Source organism: Patella vulgata, chromosome 5 (assembly GCF_932274485.2).
Source record: "Patella vulgata chromosome 5, xgPatVulg1.2, whole genome shotgun sequence".
NCBI lineage: Eukaryota > Metazoa > Mollusca > Gastropoda > Patellidae > Patella > Patella vulgata.
Window position 1 is genome coordinate 33,704,271 of NC_065883.2, and position 26,669 is coordinate 33,730,939.

Sequence of the window (26,669 nt, forward strand, 5' to 3'; positions counted from 1 at the left end):
GACAAAATTTCCCTCATAGCACACTGTATGGTGGAAACCTGTCTTCATTAGCCTAGTCGGAGCAGAATAGTAGGACGTTAAACCCCATTTCATATCCTTCCCTGGTATTAAGGAGAGTGAGACATGGGTTTCGTTGCGTCTCGTTGCATAACAGTATGACTTGCCTGGACAAGGATCGAATTTGATTGCTGCAAAGAATTGAAATGCATCTTGATTTTGAAAACCTCATCTTACTAAATATGTAACACTAAGAAAAAATACATCTAAATATATTTCCGCTTATTGTTACTGAATAGTAGGATTTCTGTTAACCTGATGTCGACCAAATTGAGACTGTTTTGTTGCTGTTATATCTCAGAACCCTTGACTGATGGAAGTCAATGAAGAGAAGGTGGACACGCCACTGTCTAGGCAAAATTCCCCTCAAAACACACGACTTGTATCATCGGGATATTGTGATGCAAGTCAAAGGAACAATAACTATATGTATAAAGTTGCAATGATACTGGGCTTAAAAATATCACAAACTCAACATTGCAGCAAAAACTCTTATGTGTGATTACTAACAATGAAAATCATTAATGTCAGTCCCTTGAAAGTTGAAATTTGATATAAGAGTAGGCTGTAGTGCCGCTGTCCGGGCAAGATTTCCCTCATAGCACACTGTATGGTGTATGTCTTCATTAGCCCAGTTCGGAGAAGAACAGTAGGACGTTAAACCCATTTCATTTCTTTTCCTCCTTGTGACAACCCAAATAATTCCCAGCATAACAGAAAAAAAAAATTGGAAGAACTTAAAAGTATTACAAAATATTGGACTACTGGATGGAGAAGAGTGACAACAATATACCCCATAAAGTGGACATGTGGACATATAAAAATAAAAGTGTTAAATGTCTTGATTTCTTAAATTATAAATAATTGGCTAAGAACTTATTCTCACCAAAAATTTTTGAAACAGCAATGACCATATGCAGTGCTCACTCTGGGTTTCATTTTTTTTTCCGCCAATGTTGCATTTTAATTTACTAGCCATATATTTTCTCCGCCAAAATATAGAACAAATATCTATTACATTTTTCATTATTTTGTTTTACATAGTACATACAATATACATATGATATTACAATTTTACAATATCCTTCTCTGCTGCCAGATAGAATATTTTATCGCCAAAATTATATTTTTTCGCAATTGGCGGCAATGGCGATCGACAGCGTAAGCGCTGACCATATGACACTAGACTTAAAGCCAATAAATCTTTCAAGAATCACAATCTTGAGGTTTATAAAGTTTTTAATTAAAGATGTATGATCAATCATTCTAGTTTTTCTGGATGAGGAACATAAAACTCTTTACACTTTGCAAGTCTTGATTTTATTTTGTTAATAATAGCACTATACAATACATTTCTCCATGTCATCATCCATTGATTTCATAATCATGTTGTTTATTTAATGAAGAGGCTTTACCTCTCTGAAGCTGTAAGATTTCATGGGCATTGTATATAAATGTAGATTTAACTGTGTAAATCAAATGCCAAAATATAAAGAAATAACTTATTTACCTTTGCATTGCAAGATTTGCTTTTTCCTTACACTATAACTTGGGCTAGTATATAGACATGATTATCCTGGTAAATTCATAGCAAGGAATTTACATCACATTTAGAGAATAAGACCTTGTTGAAATGTTTATTGTAAATCTGTATATAACATCAAGTAAGATACAAGTGAACTGTTTGTTGTCTGTTAGTTGGTAAATCTGTATATAAATCCATACTAAACTCACTGTCAGTATTCACTTTCTTATAGTGAATTATATGATTCTTTAATTTCTGAAATATTCATAAATACATGTTTATTGCAGACATCTATTATTACTAAGAAACCATTGTTGGATTTCTGGCTTAGTTGTATGACTTCCGCTTTTCTAACTATTACTATACAGTGTATTTCAATCTTTGTGCCCTCTTCTGTTAACTTCAATTTCATACAAGTGTACAATATTTCTGGTAAAATTCCAATTGTTAAGAAAATGCACGAAATGTACCTTCATAAATGTCATACTTTTGAGATAACTTACTTCATTTTGAATAGTTTTTACCCAGGACCACATATTCCTTCTAAAGCTTGTATTTTGACTATCTTGTGTAAAATATAGGAAACGATTAACATGATGTACAGCTATAAGATATGGTACAGGAGTTCTGATTGGTGTAATTAATTGTGATGTCAGATGTGTAAAATAATGTTGTAATAATGACGCATCTGTTTCATCAGGTTCCAGATATCTCTCTATAGGTAACAACAACTGAAAATACATCATAATATTAATTATAATCATTAACATTACTGAATAAAAGATCCAAATATATTTTATAGCGTATAATAAAGTCTGACCACAGTAAACATAATAGGTTTATACAACTCGCACAATGCACATTTTCATCAGTTTTAGCCTATGCGAGTGGATTTCCTTTTTAATGTCCATGAATGTGATTTGAGTGATATAGGAATCCCTTGGAAAATATAATATTGTAAAAGTTTTAGGATTATCAGTCCAAAAATGGTGCAATTCCGTTCAGACTAAAATTGCACTGACCATACTGCTCCTTATGTAAATAGTACACTGCCATCCTTCTTGGACGCTACCCTGCAAAAGGCATTGTGTCTTTATCATGGAAACGAGATCAAATGGACCTTTTATGTAATCTCACATCTCCATTCCAAGCTGGTCTAAGCCTACTTTTTGGCTTTTTCTGGCAAGTTTCTTAGGAAACACTTGTCTGCGATATAACCCAAGATGGAAGCGGACATACAACCCCAACAAAAGAACGATATTTTGATTTTGTTTTCTTATTTAAATGTTAAATAATCAATCTGAGTATATATCAGCATGGATTAAGCCGTGAAAAATTGGATATTTTCCGGGGGAGAAAAAAAGGCCAATAAAGCATCATTACTTTAATTTATGCTAATTTCACTGATATAATTATGGTAGATCAGCAGGGAATGAAACAATCATGTATAGAACAGGGCAGAATACTGCTGTATGGTATTATACCTTATCAAAATGAAATGTATATTGCACAATCATACCATGTTTCACCATAAATACCATTCAGTTCTATAACATACATCATTCCCATAATTAAAACAAATTTTAAAATTAAACAAGTACCTCTTGTACAGAAACTAGTAAAGCTCGTAAAGCATCATGATGTTCTCCCCATAATAACAGACGTAGGTCTATAGAATGACATTGTTGTAATGGTATTAATAAATAACTACCAAAAACAGAATCACCAAAAGATACAGCAGAATATTGTTCTAACAGAGATTGATAGCTGAAAAAAAAAAAAAAATGCAGAGTACAGTTTCAGATTCAAAATGTAGTCTGTTGATACAAGTGAGTAAAAATATGTAAATAAAAGGTAAAAGATGTAGGTCCTACAACAGACATAGAATATTTTTGTAAGTAAAGCGGGATTATGTCACCTGCAACTACTTGCAACTTGAATCTCAGAAGGCTTTATGTTGACAGCAATCACATCCAACTCACCCCATGACACCAAACTAAAATCAAAGGAACCACATGATAGTCATGTGATTAGTACAAATTGGCGACACTACCCTCAAAATTTATCAATAAATTTCTTTGAGGACGTGTCATAAAGGCATAGCCTTAAATACTTACAGATCAAAGAACGAAGCTAAACCAGGTATAGTTTTTGTAAAATCTATTTGAGGTAATAATACAGGTTTTGTATATTCTCTTAATAAAGCTGCCAGGTAACTTCTGATAGACTTTTCGAGAAATAAATTATTACCTACAAAAAATATCAAAATAAAAAAAAAATTAAAGACTGAAACAATCTTAATGACATTTTTTTTTCCTACTTAAATCTCTAATAGATGTCTTTCTGTATAACACAATTATATACATTACATATCAGCACCTCTGTACAATGTTTATAATAATATGACTTCATTGAGAATCCAGAAATTCTTCTCTTACTGAGGGTAGTTACAACAAATGGTCACATTTTGTAGATGCTTATAGAGAATATAGAAGTTACGTTTATTAATATTATCCTTTTATTTGGTTCATCGCTAGAATAACCATTTTAAGAAGAGCAATAATCAAATTATTTGTAGAATTTGAATTTGAATGATATAGAATATGCCCCAATACTTTTATCATAATCTTTTAGGAAATAAATTCTTATAGACAGATAATTTCTGTATTCTGTTCATATTTTAGTACAGATATTACTGAATGGTAAATTTGAGAAGGAACTTGAATTAGTTCACTCTGCACATTGTGTTTTACTTACCAGCAAGAAATGTACACATAATCCTTGATAATTTCAAAGTAACAGAAACAGGTCGTAATATTTCAGGACGTTCACATTCTAGTAGAAAAATCCATTCTAGAACACTTCCAACCATTCTGATATTCTGGGCTGGCATGTGATCTTGATAATGAGAGCCACTAGAAAAATATAATATACCAAAACAATGAAAAGTTCAACATGTATCTGATCAACATGTTGTAAAATTCAACTAACCCAGTATAGCTAACATGTTATAAAATTCAACAAACACATGGCTAACATGTTATAAAATTCAACAAACCCAGTATAGCTACCATGTTATAAAATTCAACTAACCCAGTATAATTGACGACATGTTGTAGAGTTCAACTAACCCAGTATAACTGATGACATGTTGTCGAGTTCAACTAGCCCAGTATAACTGATGACATGTTGTAGAGTTCAACTAGCCCAGTATAACAGATGACATGTTATAAAGTGCAACTAACCCAGTATAACTGATGACATGTTGTAAAGTTCAGTTAACCCAGTATAGCTAACATGTTATAACAGTTCAACTAACCGAGTATAACTGATGACATGTTATAAAGTGCAACTAACCCAGTATAACTGATGACATGTTGTAAAGTTCAATTAACCCAGTATAGCTAACATGTTATAACAGTTCAACTAACCGAGTATAACTGATGACATGTTGTAGAGTTCAACTAACCGAGTATAACTGATGACATGTTGTAAAGTTCAATAAACCCAGTATAGCTACCATGTTATAACAGTTCAACTAACCCAGTATAACTGATGACATGTTGTAGTAAAGTTCAGCTAACCCAGTATAGCTAAACATGTTATAGACTTCAACTATCCTAGTATAGCTGACATATAGTTGAGTTCAACTAACCCAGTGTAGCTGAAATGTTATAGAGTTCAACTAACCTGACAGTGGACATGTTATAGAGTTCAACTAACTTGAAAGCAGACATGTTTTAGAGTTTAATTACTAACCTGACAGCGGACATGTTGTAGAGTTCAACTAAAGGTAAAAACATCCAATCATGTGGTAATAAAGTTTCATCTATTCTACCAGTTAATAAGCTCTCTGTCTTCCTGGTATTATTATTATATCTCTCTCTATATAAAAAAAATATAGATTAACATAACACTCATTTCTAAATCAGGATTTACATTAAAGTCAAAATAATCCTGGACTACATTTTAATGTTTTGGTTATATTAATCTGAAGTTCAAACTTGGGATCATGATACAATTTATAAAACAATATATCAACTGGTGTATATTGTTTTATAGAAGAATTTATGGAATGAATGATAGATATACAAAGCTTGTTTTATTGTCTGTCAATTTGAGGTCATCCTTGCTTGTTTATACACTAGTTAAACAGAACAGAAGATATACAAGTGCTATGTTACAGCTTTGATGGTACAAGTGTTTGCTGAAAACATCTTCAGTTAGTTTTTAGATTATGTAGAGAAGAGAGTCCTCTCTTTTCTTGAATCATCCAACTGATAGATTATTATTGTCATGAGAAAATGTTACGGTTTTCATACATGAAAAAACAAAATACTAAACGGATTATGATAATAACCATACCTTGATTTTGAGCTCTGTGCTTCTTTTCCACTGAATATTGTAATATATACTGATTTTATACTTCCTGATAAAAGATTATTTCTGGCTGATTCCATTAACTGGCTTGTAATTAGAATTATCTCCTCCTGAGTGGCACTCTTTAATTTCTTTACTTCAGTCAGTTGTAGATCCGCCATTGACTGCAAACCTTCATCACTACTTCTTGCTTCACTGATGATATATACATATACATCTTTTAAACAAGTACTACAGTCTTACATTTTGATGGCTCGTGTCAATTATACCGACCAAAATTATTTCTACTTTTTCAAACAATGAAAATGATTTAAAAAATACAAACCATCAACCACAGTACTATCTAATATATGCTGATGTTATTTTAAGTTTGTCTTTATGAGGAGTGAAAACAAAAGATTACATGCCGAACAGTAGTTTATGACTCTGTTCAGGTTTGGGTTGTATCAACATATGTCAATTTTAAACACAATTTCAACAAATACAAACCTGAGAAATTGAGGTGAAAATGTAATATAGGAGAAGAGATCATGTATTAAATATTCATCACCATGTTGTAATCTTGTTAACAGTTGTAATGATGCATGGTGCATTACAGACATGTTACTGGATTCCTGTATATACAAAATACAAAACAAAATGTGACTTAATCTAATTAGTTCAGCTGCCACATTAACGTGCACCATTTTATGCATACGAGACAACCATTTTTCAAGAGATAATCAAACCCAAATCAGTCTTTATTCTATAAATACATCTTGGGCAAGAAAACTACCAAGCTAACATGCCTGGTCGGATTAGTTTAAAGATTTGCATTTCATTTTTAAATAAGGTAAATTTCCGCTACAAGACTATCGGACAACGATAAGCAGATCAAGTGTACAAAGCATGTTAAATTTGGTCATAGCGCACAATATAACTGATTAATAAAATATTTACATACCTTCAGTGAACAGAGTTTTAAGATCTGATATTGGAATATATTTTCATATTTAGTAAAATAATTGGAATAAAGAGCACCAGGTTTATGCTGACAAATCTTTCTCATATAACTAATAACATCTTTGTCATCTACAATATCAGGAAGCATCTACAAAAGCAACATAACTTGTTTAATCATTTAAATTTAAACATTAAAAAAAAAAACAGTTAATAAATCCACCACAAACCCCATATTTAAAAATATGAAAAGAAAAAAATAATTGAGGATGTCAAAGATTGTTTAACTTAAAAATTGGAAATATCAAAGTTAGTTGGGTCAAAAATACCCAATCAGGTACGAAAAGGAAAAAATAGTTAATCATGACAGAATATAGGGTGACCTTCGGTTGCACGGATTTCGTACTATAGTCGAACCATCTGCATGCGAATGGCATTTAGTTCAACCAGTGGTCGTGACCAGCCGTACCATGTGATAAAGCACGGTCGGGATAGTTCAAAGATGGCTGACAAAACTGACACTTGAGAAGATTTTCTGAAAAATATAATAAAATTGCCGATTGCCGTTGCGTTATTTACACCTTGGTCGGTATTATATTGCCCATGTTAACACCTGAAAGTTAATGAATAGGCATTGTAGTAAGATGTTAAATTTGATTTTTTTTCGTATTTTTTTGATGAATTTGACAGATTAGGATCTTATTCGAATATATATAGGCACACGACAAAAAACTGTACGTGTGAAATGATCTTGGTTGGGTGACATAAATCCAATGAAAAATATTCTGATATTGACTAATCCTATTTGTAACTTTCACATCACAGTATGGAAAATTAATCAGTTTTTAAAAATACATGAGTAAATAGGAGAAAATATAGCAGGCGGAACAACTGACATGGTCGCCGTCATATTGAATAGTCAATGGCTAGGGCCATTTGCGTTTGGGTGCTGGTTCAGACTGTAGTTGCGACCATAGTCTACATCCGAAGGTCGCCCAGTAAATCAGGTCATGTGACAATGTTTACAGCAATATTTAGTAGTAGGAAGTAGAACCTTATAATTGTAAATTTGAATATAGATACCTGTTTGATAATTCCCTTATGTAATCTACATAAACTTGATATCAATCTTAAATATGCAGTTAGAAAACCAATTGGTGTGAATGTCTTTAATATAGGTAGTGTTGTATGAATAAGTAGACAACTAGCACCATAACTTGGTAAACAGCTAGACACTTCTTCATGTTTTAAAACATCTGATAGGATATTAGAATATTCACTGAAAAATAAACACAAAACAAAATTGTAAATACATAGTAGTACTACCAGCAAAATTTTAAGCCTGGGGCCTGTTTCACGAAATTTAACTAAGATAAAATCCAAATTTTAGTAATTTGATTGGATAATATTAGATTGATTTTAGTGCTTAGCCAATTAAAATTGAAGTATCTACTAAAATTTGGATTTTATCTTTAGTTAAGATTTCGAGAAACAAGGCCTAGGTTATCAAGTTTTCAGGGTCAGGGGGAAACAATTAAAATGGGCAAATATTTGCCTGAAATATCAATCTAATAGTAATGAGAAAACTTAACACATAGATTACATTTAAGGTTTCGGTGTAAGGTACATTAACTCCACATAGAACTGATGTGCAACAATTCCAGCTAGTTTGAATAAAACTCTGACCTGTAGAGAGTTTACAACATTGTGAACAGATATAAGGATGAAGACATAATATTTGAAATTTGGATGTGCAAAAATAGATGTTAGTAAATAAAACAGTATGATGGAGACAATATAACACATTTGGATTTTGTACATTGATTTTATACATTAACGAATAGGAAGAATTGATATAATTTGATTTTAGAACCCTGTTTTAAACTAACTGTGAGTGGTCAGAATTATCTTGTTCTGATAGAAATGAAATGGGGTTTAAACTATTACTGTTCTGTACTAACCAGGCTAATTAGGATCGGCAAACATCATGCAATGTGCTATGACAGAATGTGCTATGAACTACTTTTATTTCAAATTCTTTTACAAATGAACGCCAACGTGTATACAGGACCTTGGATTAACTAGATATTGTTCATTGTCAGGCCCTCCGCAGTCCACTCTGCACCACTGGCAAGGGGTGACCACATCGACTAACACTGAGAGTGAACCCGAGACCTCCTGGTTAGCAATCCAGCACCATACTCACTGAGCCACTGTGGCTCCAAGCTCTAAATGACGACAAGTAGAATTAAGATGATTGGTGGTGATTTTAAGAATGATTTGAATACATATATTTTACATTATATATATATACCTGATATTAACAAGAATGTGTCTAAATCCCAGTGACTTCCAAAACGGTGTTAACACTTCTTCACACAACTTTTCGATATGTTTCAAAGTGTCTACTGGATTGTAACCAATCTAAATTTAAAACGATTATATTATAGAATTTTAAATCAATCACATTTAATAAATTAAGTCTATCTGTAGATCAGCAATCACTCAATAACAAAACAGAATTGAGATAGGTTTGAATGAAAGGAGTACAAACACATATCATGCTCAGCATACTTCATTTTCCCCTAAGGTAAAAAGAGTTATATGTATATATTTTTTATTGTGCTAATTGAAGAATGTATATAAAAGAATACATCATCTATAAGAACTACTAGTTAAGTATATCTACCTGACTATCTGCTCTATAAAAGTAGGATGCCATAAAGTTTGTCAAACATGTTACCATCTCTAAATCTATTTTCTGAAATTATCAAAAATATTGTTTTTCAAATTGATTCTAATGTTCATGCATGTACTAAACTGACAAATTTCTCAAAATATTGTACATTACATTTGCCCCTGAATTAAACAGTAATGTATTGACACATAAAAAGATTTATAAAACCAAAATATAGTCGATTCTGGGTGAAACCAGAATATCATGTTTATCACTAATGGTAGGAAAATTCCTATTGCATCATTTGGCTTAGTAACCAAGCTAAAAACATGATTTTTCATATAATCAGAGGTCATAATCCAGGAAGTTACGAAAGGAATCAAGATCTTTGGATTATAATCGTACATTTCAAGTTTCATCAAAATCAGATGTGTACAAGGAGCGGCCATTTTGTCCTGCAGTTTTGGTCTGATTTTCACAAAATTTGAACTAAATCATCATTAGGGTGTAACAATGATATATTCAAACGTTTTTTTTTTTTAAATCAGATCAAAATTGTGACCTCTAGAGGGACCATAAGCTTAAAACACGATTTTTCGTACAATCAAGGCCATAATTCAGGATTTTACGATCTTATATGCGTGAATATCCAAAGGAACCAAGATCTTTGGGTTATAAACATGCATTTCAAGTCTCATCAAAAACAGATGAAAATGGTGACCTCTAGAGTGTCCACAAGCTAAAAACGTGATTTTTCAGGAGCCATAATCCATGAAGTTTCTATCCGATACATACTAATATCAAAATATTTCATGTTTCGTCAAAATCGGATAAGAATTGTGACCTGTAGAGTGTCCACAAACAAATTGTGGATGGACAGACGGACGGACAGGGACTACGACAATATACGTCCACATGAAAATGTGGGCATATAAAAATATATACACAACGTGAGTCCTAAGAAGAGAATTACAAATATAACAAGAGACAATAATAGACAATCACAAGGCTAATAAAATATGTAGCAGAAGAGAATTTGTGTCACACGCTGGATGTGGGGAGTTTTTGGCTTAGTGGCTTTCTACATCTAGTCAGCAACTCATAGCACTGCATGGTGTTACAACTGTCATCTCTCCATCTCATCTTACCCAATGCCTAATGTCAATATATTTACAGCAATTACAATTATCCTTTATAAACAAATTCTACAGACTGATTTTAACAGGAAAAACAAATACATATCATTAAATGTGTGAGGTCAGATGAAGTATTTGTGTATTACCTGAAATTGATAGTTATTACCGATGTATTGTAAATGATGTGTTAAACATGGTAATATTGTATCTACAACACTAGATATATTACTCCAATCTAATATACTATCATCACTCTCCATCTCCTCTTCTCTAAATAAAACACAAAACAATCATATATAAACTCATATAGATGCTTTACAAGCTTTCTACTTTTATACAATGGGAAGAAATGATGCTGTACCTTTATGTCCCCCAACCCCACCATATAGATGCTTTAGAAGCATGTGCTTTCTACTTTTAAACCATGGGAAGAAATGATGCTGTACACTCAATACCCCCCCCCCCCTCCCAATGATTTTAACTTGTAATCTTCTATTCTGATAACATTAATGAAGTGTCTTTTGACTAATAAAGTGTCTTTTGGCAAATGAAGGATCTTTTGACAAATGAAGGATCTTTTGACAAATGAAGGATCTTTTGACTAATGAAGTGTTTTTTGACTAATGGAGAATCATCTGACAAATGAAAAGACTTCTGATGACCAATGGATAGTCTTCTTACAAATGGAGAAATTTCTGATAAAGCTTGTAAAGAATAATTCTGACAAACTTACTGGTTATTAAAAGAAGTAGATATTTTAGGAAGTGCAGCAACATGTAAAACTGATTCTAGAGTTGATATCATTACAGTATGTTCACAAGGTTTATTGTTTAATACAGCTTGTTGTGATGATTGTAAATTCTTCATAAATACAGAATACAGATTTCTGAAGAAAATGTGAAATAAAACTATGTACATAAAATTGAAGCAAAAAAATTATGTTAGCATGATATAAAGTTGTTATTATCCTTACCAGTGCATGCATATACAAACATCCGTTTCGAATTGATTTTTTGTCGGAATGTTGATAAAGTAAGCTATAGTATTGTTATAAATGCACAACTGCATGTAACTCTTAATAAATGTTTGTTGTACATGCATATCTAACATTAGTTGCGGTTTATCTCAAACAGAATTTTCATGGTAAAATGTTTCCAATTTTTCTAGGCAATTCCGAAATCACAAAATACTTTGTTGAAACGATTTGAAGGTTACACAAGTATGATAACACTTTCATATTTTTATGTATTGCACCAATTTACTCAGCCAGTGAAAATTATTATCATTCAATAACTATAACCTGATGAACTGAGGACAACTGTGGATATTATATCAAATACAGTATGTGATTTTTAAATATGTAGGCTAGTTATTGGACTGGAAAAGAATTGAGTTCAATGTCTCAAACACAATATTTCAGTCATTTTGAGATTAAAAGGTGTATTTTTTCCTATTATCATATGTGTAATTTCCATCTACTCTTCATCAAATTCCAACTGCCAAGGGTTCTTTTACATCCATTTTTTGTCCCATCAGAACGACTAGACACACTTTCCTTGTCAGTCCCGCTAATGCCACCCCTAGCAAGTAAGAACAGGGCTTGAAAATTCACAAAGGTTCTTATCACCACAAGCCGGCATCCAAAGCTCAGACACCCTAGTTGAGATGTCATTGTCCCCTGGTTCGTTCACTGTGGCACAATATTATTTATTAATGGTAATTAATTAATAAGTTTACTTACAAATATAATTCTCCAGCTAGACCATATGATAAACAAATCTTCCAAACAATATATGATTGTTTCTGTAAGTTTACAGCAACACTTTCTGGTAATTGTAGATCACTGGAAATGCAGAAAAAACACAAGAATTTAATAACCAGTAATTTTTTTATAATATAGTTTAAGATGATATTATCAAATACAGTAAAAAAAAACATTTTTTGCAGTATGGAATTCTGTTCTATTGCAGGAGCTATAAAGGTGTAAAATGTGACTAAGAATTGTTCGATCTGGACCAGATCACAGTTAAAACTTTTCAAACAAAAATGACACATAAAATAAATGAGGCCTGCTTACAGTGTTATTAGCATTTCTTGCATCAAAACAATCCAATTATTAATTTTGTTACAGTATATTAACACTGTAATAATATGTATAGAGCTTTGAGCCAGATCTAATTTTAATAAAACAGACAAAAATTATCATTTTAATCATTTACCTGGCTGGTACAGCTATATACCTTTGTAGCACATCTTGTAAATTATACGTTGACATCTGTTTAAATGAAATAAATATATGATGCTGTTAGTATATTATTATACACCAAACCCTACCTAATTTTCATGTATTACTGGTTTTATTGTTAACCATCAAGATATGCCCACATTTTGTAAGAGATAGATAGAGAATAAGCTAAAAACGTGATTTTTGGTACAATCAGGGACCATAATCTAAGAGGTTATGGTATGAAGACTGAGATCTTTGGGATTAAAGATATATTTTAAGTTTCTTCAAAATCAGACAAAAATTGTGACCTCTAGAAGGTCCACAACCTTCGTATTACATACTTGTACACAATTTGCATACAAGGAGCAGCCATTCTATCAGACAATTTCGCTTCAATTTTCTGGAAATTCAAACTCCACCTTCATTATGGTGGAACGGTAATATATTTAAACGTTCTTTAAAACCTGATAAAAATTGTGTCCTCTAGATGATCCACGAGCTAAAAATGTGATTTTTCGTACAATCAGGGGCCATAATCCAGGAAATTATGTTCAGATATGTGCAAATATCCAAAGGAACTGAGATCTTTGAGATATAAACATGTGTATGGCGCTATTGCGTGTCGCACATGCAGCTCAGTGGTTCTGTTGGGGCGATAAGTTCTTCATCTGTGAACATACTCTCAAAGCATGTCAAGTGTCCATGACTATTTATCATATCACAACCTGCATAGGTATTTGCATTTCAAAATCCCCTACTTTTTTTTGAAGAGTATAGTTCGCAGTATTTATATTTCTGCTTTATTAAAATTATTTCAATCTGCAAAAAAGCAATGATTCCTTTGGAAAATCAAAGCATTCGTCAAGAAATTGAATAGAAGCAGGGATAATTCTAACGGTATTGGTAGGGTGGAAAAGTGAGCGAGAAGTCACATGACGTAAACAAAGCTCTTTATCGGCATTTGCTAACTTCATGGAATTAACACTCTTGAGAGATTGTAACGTTATTTATTGCTATTTATTCATCATTAAACAATAAAATATCGAAAATAACATAAAAAGAAAGACATTTTTTAAATATTTATGTTAAATATCATCCAGAAAAATCAAAACCGCGGTATGTTTGGTTTTTCAATATTTTTCTGAAGACGGTATTTTTGACGGTTTTTATTTCTATGATGGTTTTATATCGAAAAACCGAAATATCGCCCAACTCTACTTGTAGAGTGTCCACAAACAATTTGTGGACAGACGTACAGGGGCGATGACAATATATGTCCACATAAAAATGTGGGCGTATAAAAATGTAAGAGCTCTGTGGATTTTATAAGAAATCAACAAATAGAACTGACATTTAAAAAAATTTCTTACCCTGGGAAAATATTCAAATTAATCAGAGTTTCAGTAATTTATTCAAATCACCAAAATGGATGTCTCTAACATTCATTTAAATCTGTCTGTTAGATATATAAATTAAAATTGTAATTACCAATATTGCTGTCATATTTTTTCCAGCCTTGCAAATGGCTGCCATAAACTTCAAGGCTTCTGGTAAAGGATAACTTCTGGCTTCAAACATCTGTTTTTCAGATTCTATAATGAAGACCAAGAAGAAATATAAAATGGTTAGTACGATTTAATTTGGGTAAAATATAAAATGTTAAACATACATTATGCTAGAGCTAAATCTGCCTATTGCAGTTCTTTCATTAGGCCTGAAATGTTATCTAAATTATTAATTAGACATTAATTAACTTGTTCAGATCAGAATCAACTCTCGATGTCAATGCTAGCCTGCGTTATTTACTGGATTATGATCAGATCTGCTGCTCAACTTTCACTCATGATTTAATCATGAAATGGATAATCGAGACTGTTTTTATCGGACCGACTTTAGTAATGGTGATCGAGGCTAGGCCGAAAATTCAAGCGCTAAAATCTTGGTTAAGAGTGGATCAATTTAAATGAAGGTTTCAGCAAATTCCCTTTACATTATCTAGTTTTTAACTATTATAGTGAAAACTTTCAGCTCTTTATCTAATCTCCCATAATGTATCTTTAACTTCACCAGATTATATATGTTGATATGTTTTGTGCGCTAGGTGACTGCCTTTCTTCTTAACAAATATTGGATCGACACAATAAGCCCAAATTTAAACTAAATATTAGTATGTTATTGTATAGAGCTTGTACCATCACTAATTAGAATAACACATTATCAACCATATTCAGTTAGTTAATTTAGAGATATAACAAAAAAGGTTGTGATATTAAAAAAGATAAATGATTCCAAATTTAGTTAAATCATTATGCAATCAGTGAGTAAAGAAACATACCTAAAGAAATCCATGTTGATGGTAAAAATTTGGTAAAAATATACTTCAATATACCAGGGAAATGGACAATCTATGAAAAAAGAAAAATTGGGATACTGTTTCTAAGATAATCACACCGAATCAAAAAATTAGTACACAAAATGCTTAAGAAAGTATAAGGGAGATAACTCTTCTAATACCTATTATCTCCCCTTAGACCACAGTCATCAGTACTGAAATAATAAGTAAAATGATTTTTTAACCAATATAATAAAATAAACATTATCCTTACCTCATAAGCTGTTGAAGGAGAATGATAAGCTACACGAGTTAGTATAGATAATATCTGAACAATTGTGGGAGCTGATAGATTTTTCTCCACCAGTAAATACTTTAATCTGGGTATCAACATCATTCTTGATACCAATGCCTAAAATAAAACAATTACCTCATCTAACACAGGTTGAGACTAAGTATAAACAGGTGTTTATTGTCCACAAGCAGAATATTGCAAAAAGTTAGTCCCAAGCATATCACTTTGATGATTCATAGATTTAACCATATTTTATTCACTAGATACAAAACAAGTCAATGGCTCATATAAATACTGTAACCCAGCCAGACTATTATAACGGTTCATATATAATCACAAAAATCTAATTACTTGCACTAGATCCCTTCTAGCCATTTGATCGTCTGATTCTTGTGGTTTTTCTTCATCATTATCATCCGATGTTACATCATCTGGTGGTGGACATATTAAAGACGGCTGAACTAGACCTTGATACCAACAATATATACTATCTAAACAATTCTGAAAATACATATGGCATTTCACTATCTATTATTCATCTTTAATATTTGTTTTATTACCTATTTTCATTTATTCAGTATTTATTTCCATTATTCAGTATTTATTTCCATCATTCAGTATTTATTTCCATTATTCCGTATTTGTTTTCACGATACATTTCCATTAACAATTTCTATTTTCATGATTCATCTTTATTTTCATTATCTATTTTTATTTTTTAAAAAATGACTAGATCTATAGGTATTATCAAGCTGAAAAAGGGACAGTGACTTTTCCCTATTTACTGATCTACTGAACTGACCTGATCAGTGGTATTACAGATTAAACTATAAACACCAAATACAGCAGCCATCTGTATACTTTCATTACTGTCATCTAACGCCCATCGTAATAAAAATATAATACCAGCATTTAATACAGTAGGTAGAATAGCAGTTTTTATATACTCAGCATACTCTCCTTCTTTACACTGAAAACAATTTCAAATATTCAATATTATGTGACTAAGCTTGAATACTGGCATGGTCACCCTTAAAATCCACTGCATAATCAACAGAATGGGATTTTATTTCAACAATTTTTGTTGTTCTTTGTAAATAATAATAATAAAGTTGTAATATAATTAGTTTTACCTTTATCAATATCTTAGCCAGGAGATTTAAAGCCAATGCTCTCTGTGGAATATTAGAACTTCTTGCTAAATGAAACAGTTCTTCTAATGAGTAACCCGCTCTCTTCAAAAAAAAATATGTTATAAAGCAATAATCAGCTTACACAAATAAATTATTAAATGAAAATGAAATGAAATGGGGTTTAACGTCCTTCTGTTCTGCTCCTACTGGGCTAATGAAGACGGGCATACGCCATACAGTGTGTTATGAGTGAAATTTTGCCTAGTACTATGGCCTACTCTGCCAAGGGATCATTTACGTACACACTAATTTATACTCGGGTCCACAGTTTTTCGTCACATCCGAACGACAAGACAGCTGTATTTGTTAGGCCCTCCATCCAATTATTAAATGGACAACAAGAGAGAATAAAAGTCAGATATCAAGTTTAAGACGATACACAATCAATAGAACTCTTACCAAAATAGAAATAATGGTCCAAGTGGCCATTTGAAGTTTACATTACTATCTGTGAATTGGTACTGCCATCATCGTTGGACAGCAAATTTGACATATATATCTGAATTTGATTTCTAAGCCATTAACATCCACATTAAGAGTTTAATCTAATCTATATTTTCTGTTTTAATTTTGTAACCTACTATTCAATAACACTTTCCAGTTCCATGTTTGTCTTACTGAAACATTTATTTGTCTTCATTAACCGGTAAGTTGCTAATTTTTAACGGTAAACAAAAATAATATAGATTTTTAGAAGATTTCATACCTCTGGTTCATCACCATGGTGATGTAAACCTTTGTGTACAGGAATACTTGCATCCGCTACTATAAAATTACCATCTAAATCAAATCTTGCTTGCTTCCCCTGAAATAAAACAATATCATAGTAAGGGAATTCAATTCATCTTGATACCTACACTGATAGATTTTATCAACATACGACTCCACATAATTCACAGATTGTCCATTTATCACTATATAAAGAAAAATCTTTTCTTATACTCACCACACAATTGAAAATTGTCAGAAATTTTAAACAGTCATAAGAGATTATTTCCTAATCATATAACAAAATATATGGTACATACCACACCATCTTCTGTTTTAATATCGGGTAATTCTTTTATCCATTCTAATTTATCATATTCTATATTCTCCATACTCATCCAACCTTTCTCACGTTTTACTGGAATATCATCATCTGATATAAACACAAAACAGTTAAAAATTTATAATCTTTCAAAATATTGGACATCAAACTGATCAGCATGACATCTTGGCAAATATATAAACAGTCCTCCATATGGCTACATAAAATAGCATGCAGAAGTGTAAAGGTCTCCAATTCTTCCCAGACTAGTTTGTATTTCTAAGTTTGACTCCATATAATGTGACATCACACATAGAACTATACTGGATGAGATCTTAATTGAGGCTCATGGATCAAAAAATCCAATACAAAACTCTGCAGTAATTGAAATGGCTAAGATATTTAACTTCGAAGTTGAACTGGATTCAGGTTGAAATGTCTGTGATAAATAAGCTTATATAGAATCTTGAATTAGATTTATTACAATCAAATACACGATAAATTACAGTACTCATCACCTGTAAATTGAACTTGTTTCTCTGTTTTAACCACAGATTCACTTGTTTTTATTGATGATGTATCCATTGGAATCTCTTCTTTCTTTCCTGTAGATGTTTTATCTTTTTTCAAGAAGGCAAGTACCTTAGGATCTGTCAAGACAAAAATCATTAAATATACACATTATAACCTGTCAGTATAATCATTAAAATTTTCAAAATTCGAAATAGAAACAGCAGGGACATCCAAATATGTAAAGCAGAATTAAGTTTAAACTTCTGTGCATGGCTTACAAATATCAGAAAGGTGAAGCGCCAGACTACTTGCCCTCATTTTTTGTTTCTTATGACCCTCCAAAGAAATCTGTGGTCCTAACATGAACTACGTCTTGTGGTACCTAACTTTAGACTTTAGTCATTCAGTTCTAGATGCTTGTCATACACTGTACCAAACCTATATAATTCATGACCCTTGACCATATATAATTCATAATCTCTTGACTGTTTAAAGAAGCAGTTAAAGTCTATCTTTTTTCGACTGCTTATTAACATTAACTGTGTTTTTATCTTGTGATAAATATGTCTTAAGCATTAACTTTGATAGATCTGTGCACAATATAAGAACTCACTATTATTATTATTATTATTAAATGCAGTGTTCAAATTAGGAACATTGATTACAAATTTTTGAAATACCAATTTCATAAACCAATGAAATTGAATAGCAAAACTAAAAAGCAAATTATCACTTATTTTAAAAAGTTTCACAAGAAAATATTTTAGCAATTCAAATCAGATTTTGTTTAGCATTTGGTGTATTTTGGACAGCACTTGGGATACAATACGAACATTGTCCATAACCAGTAAGTGACAGAATGGGACAACAGCATTATAAATACACAAAGATATCAGCGTAATAAAAACATTTCTTACCAATACTTTCAAATAATTTTTTCTGTTCTTCAAGTATTTCTGTTTCAGTCATCTCACCAAGTTTAGCAATATTTTCTTGATGAATTTTCTTCACTTCTTTTTCAGCAAACGAAACACTTAATCCTGATCCTCTCACAATACCAGGCATTTTAAATCCTGTATCTTAAAAAAAAATAATGATGAAAACATTATTAATGTGTAACTAATTATAGGTCAGCATAAAGAGCAGATGTATCTTTTCTCATTGAATTCTTAATTTATACCAGGTGCAGATGTTCAAATATATGGCACACTTTCATTACAGTTTTGCCGTCAGAGTTGTGATGGGAACCATGCAATAAACACTTTTCATGGGGTTGCTGCGGACTACTCTGAAAGTTTTGATTAAGTGCTATGTTTTCAAAAAAAGCCTATACGAGGGTGGGCTGAAAATTTCTAAGTCTGAATAGGATAGATCGATTGGGTTGTAACAAGCTTTTGCCACTAACAAGTACAATTATTGAATGAATCATAGACATAAGAACTGCAACTGTAGTGTTATTGTCTTCGTACCAGAACCAAATGAAGTCATCAGAAATGGATAGAACTGGCTATAGTGCAGTCATCAAATAGCTGTAACTGAAAGGACTAACCCCAACACAGATACATGCTGACATGGTCCCCACTTTAGGGTATAATGCCCCTTCCTTTTCCACAGTAAATAAGTGGGCTGTGGAATTAAAGCAAGGCAGCATGAATGTTGATCATGACCTGCGTCCTGGAAGGCCATCAACAGCAACCATTCAAGAAAACATTACTCAGGTGCATGACATGGTGATGACTGATCGACGATTGACCACTCGACATATTGCCAGTGTTGTAGGCATCTCTCATGAGAGGGTTCAGCAAAATATGGCCAACAAGTTAGGAATGAGAAAAGTTTCTGCAAAGATTCCTGACGTCCTGTGACAATCTGCGCCGTTTTGAAGCAGATCCTGATAATTTTTTGGGCCAGATTTGTAACCATGGATGAGATTGAGATCGTTTCCAAAAATGAAAAAGGAACTAGCAGGTCATCATTTGCCTAGTGATGATGACGGCATGTCAGATGTTAACCACTATTTTTAGGGTGGCTTAAAATTTCTTCCTGACTGGCATCCAGGCCTTGCAACATCGCTGGCAAAAGTGTGTACACCACGGAGGGGAATATTAAGAAAAATATACGAAAAATATCAAATTTGTACAGTTCTTTCACAGATACATGTTGGCTTGGAACTTTTCAGCAAGCCCCCGTAAATCTTAGATCAATACATCTTCTTTCCTCTCTCACACTCACAATTTGTTTCGTCAGTTTCTCATTACAAGGTGAGGTGGATGGCTGAATGGTTAACATGTCCGCGTTGCATCATAAGGTGTGTCATTGAGTCAGTGGCTTGGTTTCTATTTCCCGCTTGTACATGACAAGGAATTGGGTCACCTGTCCAACCCAATGGGTTTTCTCCACGTCCTCGGTTTCCTCCCACTGCTAAAGACCACTACGCCCAAGCAAGTTTTTTAAAATAAAATTGAACCATGTTAGTCGTGATATGACCTAGTTTGTGTCGAGTTGACTTTAAATCCCCATTTCTCTCTCTCTAATTACAACATTTTGATCTGTAAATAATGATGATGTTTCATAGTGAAAGGTGACTTTTTTCATGGCAGGGTCGCAAAACTACAAAAGGTTTCAACCACTGAACAGACACATGTGAGAATAGGAATTTATTATGTGGGTGGTTCACCCAGACTTTGTACTATTTGTTTTATGTTTTGTTACATTGTCAATTAGAATAATAACATACCCATGGTTTTTGTTACATCTTCTTCCATGGTTTCTTCTCGTGTAGTTTCGGTTTTAACAAACTGTTGAGCAAATATACTTATTCTCTCGCCAGATGGTTTCGTCTGTAAAGCATGAAATGAAATGTGGTTTAACACCCTACTATTCTGTTCCGACTGGGCTAAAGAAGACAAGCATATGCCATGAAATGTGCTATGAGGGAAATCTTGCCTTGACAGGGTCTCTACAGCCCACACTAATTTTAAATTCCAATTGTCAAGGGATCTTTTACGTGTATGCCAATGTGTACACAGGACCTCTTGTTTTCATCACATCCGAACAACTATACATTGTCCCTTGCCCTCTGTCCTGCAACACTGACTAGGGGAAACCCACTGGAATATTCGGATGGATTTTCTCGAACACAGGACCTCCAGGTTAGCGAACCAACATCTTACTTGGTGAGCCACCGTGGTTCCCAATTTTTAAAGCAATATAGCGAATATCTGATTAAAACATAGATTTTATTTCATTTCGTTTTTTATAGTTCAAATTTTCGTTTTATTTGTCTGCACTACACTAGGATCTGGAAGAGTTGTTACATAACCTTCGTTCCGGATAGCGTGAGGGATTAGCCAATGAAACCATCTGTTACGACGACTTCTTGGTGTACGATGCACAGAACTGTGGGTAAACCACTAGAAACGTCAATGCTGATTGATTAATCAATGTCTGACATCATAGGGTCAAAAGCCGCTCCAAATACAACTGGTATCTTCATGTAGTGTAGGCCATCGAAAGTATAAAAAAAAACCGAAATATAGATCTGTACTTTAATCAGATTGATATACCGAGGGATTTTTTTTTTCAAATTTAAAACTGGTCAAATTTGGCTCATATTTTCTGTAATGGCACACCATTAAACCAATGGGTCCATAGTTCTGATACAGCTCTTCTGATTGTGTGACAGTTACCGTTTAGGACTGTGCAACAATAATATAATATATGCAACAAAATTTTAAGTTCTGCTACAATTTTTGCCACAATTAAACCTTAACATGGAACATAAATTTATTACACACATCTTAGTTGGAAAGTAAAAATTCACAGAACCTGTTGCACTTATCCAGCAAAATATCTAAAGTTGGGCTAATCCAGACACAAATCAAATGAATCTATGTTTTATACACAGGAAAACAATATACAATAAGGTTTATATAAATTGTAAAAGGAGTAAATAAACACCATATTTACTTCTACAGTATCAACTTGTCTGTGATAAACTGGTGGAAAGGCATGACCAGATTGTTTAGGCACTGTAATCACCATGTTTTTAGTATCTCTTTCCTTCATAAAATAAACAAACATTCTACCACTAAAATACATACAATAGAAAGATAAATAATTCATATAAAAATGAAGGAGGTTGATGAATATTTGAAGCAGAACTTGTGTATGTCTTGGATCTTGGATAACCCATCAATTGGTGACTGATAAATCATGTCCGTTAGTCATATTTTCAAAAATCTAAATTTTACCAAATTTTCTTACATGAATTTATAACTAGTATAAACTCTTATTTTACTTTGTATGATGTGTCTACATGTATTTGTAATTATAAAGTATTGGAAATAAGTAATACTGAAGATAAAAATATTAGTACAACGAGAGCATCGCTAACGCTGCAATATACGTCCACATTCCAGCTTTGATTATATGGTTCTTTTTAAAATGAAGAGAATGAAATATGAAATGGCTTTAATATGATCAGAGGCAAAGAAGGCTAGGCGTTGGGTTTGTTTTGCCAAATTTACAGACAAAATACTAACAAAAAAGTGGATGTGACACTGCCCCAGGAGGTCGAGGCAAGCATCAAAATAAATAGTTGCTGTCTTTACAGTATAAGGAATAAATATGCAAAGTTCCAAGATGATCCATTCAGAATTGCAGGGTTGGATATGGAACAATATAAATAGGTACCACCCTGATATTGAAATGACAACATCAATAGTTGCCGTCCTTAGGGTATAAGGAATAAGTATACCAAGTTCCAAGATAATCTATTCAGAATTGTGGCCTTCTGGCGCTAAAGGCAAAAATTGGGCGTGGCTCTGCCCCTGGGGATCGGGGCATTCACCAAAATCAATAGTTGATGCCCTTATGCCCTTAGACTATAAGGCATACATATGCCAAGTACCAAGTTGATCAATTCAGAATTCCGGTCGGTAAACAATAAACACAAAAACTAGGCATGGCTCTGCCCCTGGGGGTCGGGACATGCAGTTGTCGGCCTTAGGCTATAAGGAATACATATCCCAAGTTCAAAGACAATCCATTAAGAATCGTGGTCTGTAGGCAACTCACAGAGACACAAAGAAAAAATGGGTGTGGCTCTGCCCCTGGGGGTTGGGCAATCACCAAAAAACAACAGGGGGCATCCTTAGGGTATAAGGAATAGGTATGCATGGTTTCAAAAGGATCTGTTAAGAATTGCGGCCAGTAGGCGACACAAAAGGCACACAAACATTAGGCGTGGCTCTGTCCCAGGGGGTCGGGCATGTACCAAAAATAATAGAGGTCAGCCTTAAGGTATAAGGAATAAGTATTAACAAAGTTTTCAAGACGATCGATTAAGCATTGTAGGCTGTAAGTGACATACAGACACACAAAAGGAAAATGGGCGTGGTCCTGTCCCTGGGGGTTGGGCATACACCACAAACAATAGGGATGTTCCTTAGGATAGAAGGAATAAGTCTGCAAAGTTTCAAGGTGTTACGTTAAGAAATGCGGTCTGTAGATGACAAACAAATAAATACAAGAAATGGGCGTGGCTCTGCCACTGGGGGTCGGGCATGCACCAAAAACAATAGGGATCATCCTTAGGGTATAAAGAATTCATATGAAATTTTTTCAAGACGATCGATTAAGAATTGTGGCCTGTAGGCGACACACAGATACACAAAAAGAAAATGGGCGTGGCTCTGCCCCTGGGGGTTGGGCATGCACGCCAAACGATAGGGATGTCCTTAGGGTACAAAGAATAAGTATGCAAAGTGTCGAGATGATACGTTAAGAATGCGGCCTGTAGACGACAAACCAACAAATACAAGAAATGGGCGTGGCTCTGCCCCGGTGGATCGGGCATGCACCAAAAACAATAGGGATCATCCTTAGGGTATAAGGAATAAGTATGTAACGATTCATGATGATCACTTAAGAATTGTGGCCTGTAGGCGACACACAGACACACAAAAAGGAAATGGGCGTGGCTCTGCCCCTGGGGGTTGGGCATGCACCCTAAACGATAGGGATGTTCCTTAGGGTACACAGAACAAGTATGCAAAGTTTCAAAATGATACATTAAGAAATGTGGTCTGTAGAAGACAAACAAACAAATACAAAATATGGGCGTGGCTCTGCCCCTGGGGGTCGGGAATACACCAAAAACAATAGGGATCATCCTAAGGGTATAAGGAATAAGTATACAAAGTTTGAAGAAAATCGAGTAAGAATTGCGCCCTGTAGGCGACCCACAGACACCCATACATACACACATACACACACACACACACCCACACACCCAGACAGGGGCGACGGCATAATGTAGACAAATGAATGTAGACAAATAAAAATAGATCAAATTCCATGTTGGAGACCTTACCACTATCTGGGTGAGGAAAGCTGATACATTGTTGTCTTTATCTGAAAAAAAAAATACCTCAACTACCATCAACCAACTAAATAGAGGATATTTGTCGTTTTAGAGTGAATAACATATTTTATTTCATCGAGAAGCAAGAAAACTTATATTTTCACGAATGCGTAGCATGAGTGAAAATATAAACGTTTTCTTGCTTAGAGATGAAATAAAATATGTTATTCACGACGAAACGACAAATGTTCTATTTATTTTATGATTTTACAATCATTTTAGGTAAAAACAACATGGACTACTTTAGCCAGTGGAATAACACTTTTATTTCACTGATAAAACGCGGTCTTCCACTACTGATCATAAAATAAATTGTGATATATACAATACAAAAGCATGTAAAACACAACTTCCTTATTATGCTCTATTTAGCTATCATAAAATTGAACTCAGTTTCTTTACCATTAATTATGTCTTTGTTATCTCCAGCTGGAACTTGATATAATGGATCTCTACCAGCTTTAAATCTTGACTTGGGCTTAGTTTTCTCGAAAGTTGGTATTTTAGATGGTAGAACTGTAAACAAGAAAAATAAAATCTTACAACCGGTATCAGGTCTTTTCACTTTCATCAGAATTTTGCTACATACTGTACATATATGAGAAGGGCCAAAAACAGTAGTAATATTCAGCTGATCTTGCTACATACTGTACATGTATGCCATGGGCCAAAAACAGTAGTAATATTCAGCTGATCTCTCTAGCACAGCTGTATGTCTATAACTAAAATGAAAGGCCTGCAGAGTGATTTAAGACTGTTAAGATACAAAGTCAATAAAGTGACTTAAGACTATCAACATAAATTGTTTTGAAAAAATGAAATGAAATGGGGTTTAACGTCCTACTATTATGGTCCGACCGAGCTTATGAAGACAGGCATATGCCATAAAGTGTGCCTTGCGGGAACTTTTGCCTTAACAGTGGCACTACGGCCCACTCTTATATTGAATTCCAACTACCATGGGATCTATTACATGCATGCCAATGTGTACACAGGATCTTTTATTGTCAATCTATCTGAATTACTATACATTGTCCCTTGCCAAGCCCTTTGACCTGTGCCACTTACAAGGGGAAAATCCCTAAAAACTTTTCCAGTTTATTGTAAACATTTTGTTAATTCCATGTATTATTATTAACTCAATTATTTTTGTATAATTCAACCACAGTATTAGTTTTCACAATGAAGATGTACGTGGTGGAATTTGTTAGTATTAGTTAGTATTTGGTGACTGGTTAGTCCTGCCAGTTGGGCAAATCGTCCTGCAGTTGCAATGGGATTTAGTGATAAGTGCTGGACATAACAATTTCTCATACACTAATTATAAATAGTATCACAAAATTACCATTGGTATCTTCAGTTTTAATCTCATCTGGATGAATTATATTTAATGATTTTCTTTTATCCCCAGTTTTACTGTCAGTGGCCTTGACATTAACAAAACAAGTACTTGACTGGCTTGATGATTCCTTCTTTTGATTTGCAAGAAATTCTTGCTGAAACTGCAACAAATCTTCCTCTGTTTCGCCCCGACCTGGTCGCTTTATATTTGACATCTTGAGATTTTGTCATGCGTACAACTGTGTAACATTACTGTTTCTAATATTCGATTAAACGTCTAAAACAGGGATATTTTAAACAAGCATAACAATAAATGATATTAATTCTGAAAATGTACGTTTTGTGGGCGCTGACATCTTGAAATATCCCGGATGATAATAAAACCTCGTATAACCAGACATGTCTATAGACCGCGGCATCTAAAATCGGCTGGTGTTCATAGCATAAATCATAGCATAAATTATGTCGACTCCATACAGTAATTTTGTAGAATCAAAATGCAAGTATAACATCTAGACTATAAATAATGAATAAATCCCTATTTTGTATTTCTATTTTTCATTTATAGCTAAACATACTCGGGGAAAGGCAAGGAAG

At 33.4% G+C, this 26,669-nt stretch overlaps 1 protein-coding gene across 2 annotated transcripts; it reads right to left on the reverse strand.

The window, feature by feature from the left end:
• Positions 1-1,360: 1,360 nt before the first annotated feature.
• Positions 1,361-26,429, reverse strand: LOC126822518 (RNA polymerase II-associated protein 1). 2 transcript variants are annotated; one of them, XM_050551455.1, is made up of 31 exons: positions 26,077-26,429; positions 25,134-25,247; positions 24,681-24,721; positions 22,274-22,366; positions 21,042-21,144; positions 19,222-19,383; positions 18,310-18,441; positions 17,790-17,902; positions 17,468-17,566; positions 16,702-16,803; positions 16,371-16,538; positions 15,920-16,069; positions 15,548-15,685; positions 15,277-15,346; positions 14,430-14,533; positions 12,934-12,989; positions 12,456-12,557; positions 11,448-11,600; positions 10,861-10,984; positions 9,591-9,662; positions 9,216-9,325; positions 7,985-8,180; positions 6,906-7,052; positions 6,452-6,576; positions 5,948-6,157; positions 5,342-5,467; positions 4,340-4,497; positions 3,700-3,832; positions 3,184-3,349; positions 2,086-2,313; positions 1,361-1,837 (listed from the first exon to the last, which is right to left on the reverse strand). In XM_050551455.1, exons 1-31 carry the CDS (start codon positions 26,285-26,287, stop codon positions 1,718-1,720), a joined length of 4,026 nt encoding a protein of 1,341 aa, XP_050407412.1. In that variant the 5' UTR covers positions 26,288-26,429; the 3' UTR covers positions 1,361-1,717. The 2 variants fall into 2 exon arrangements, with proteins under 2 accessions (XP_050407412.1, XP_050407411.1); XM_050551454.1 differs by having other exon boundaries at positions 22,265-22,366.
• Between the last annotated feature and the right edge of the window lie 240 nt (positions 26,430-26,669).

Coding starts and splice junctions, on each gene's coding strand:
- LOC126822518 (XM_050551454.1), bottom strand. CDS start 26,287: ATGTCAAATATAAAGCGACCAGGTCGGGGCGAAACAGAGGAAGATTTG. Junction 17,903..18,309: donor GAAACAAGTTCAATTTACAG/GTGATGAGTACT, acceptor TGTTTATATCAG/ATGATGATATTCCAGTAAAA. Junction 4,498..5,341: donor TACAACATGTCCGCTGTCAG/GTTAGTAATTAA, acceptor ATATTTTTCTAG/TGGCTCTCATTATCAAGATC.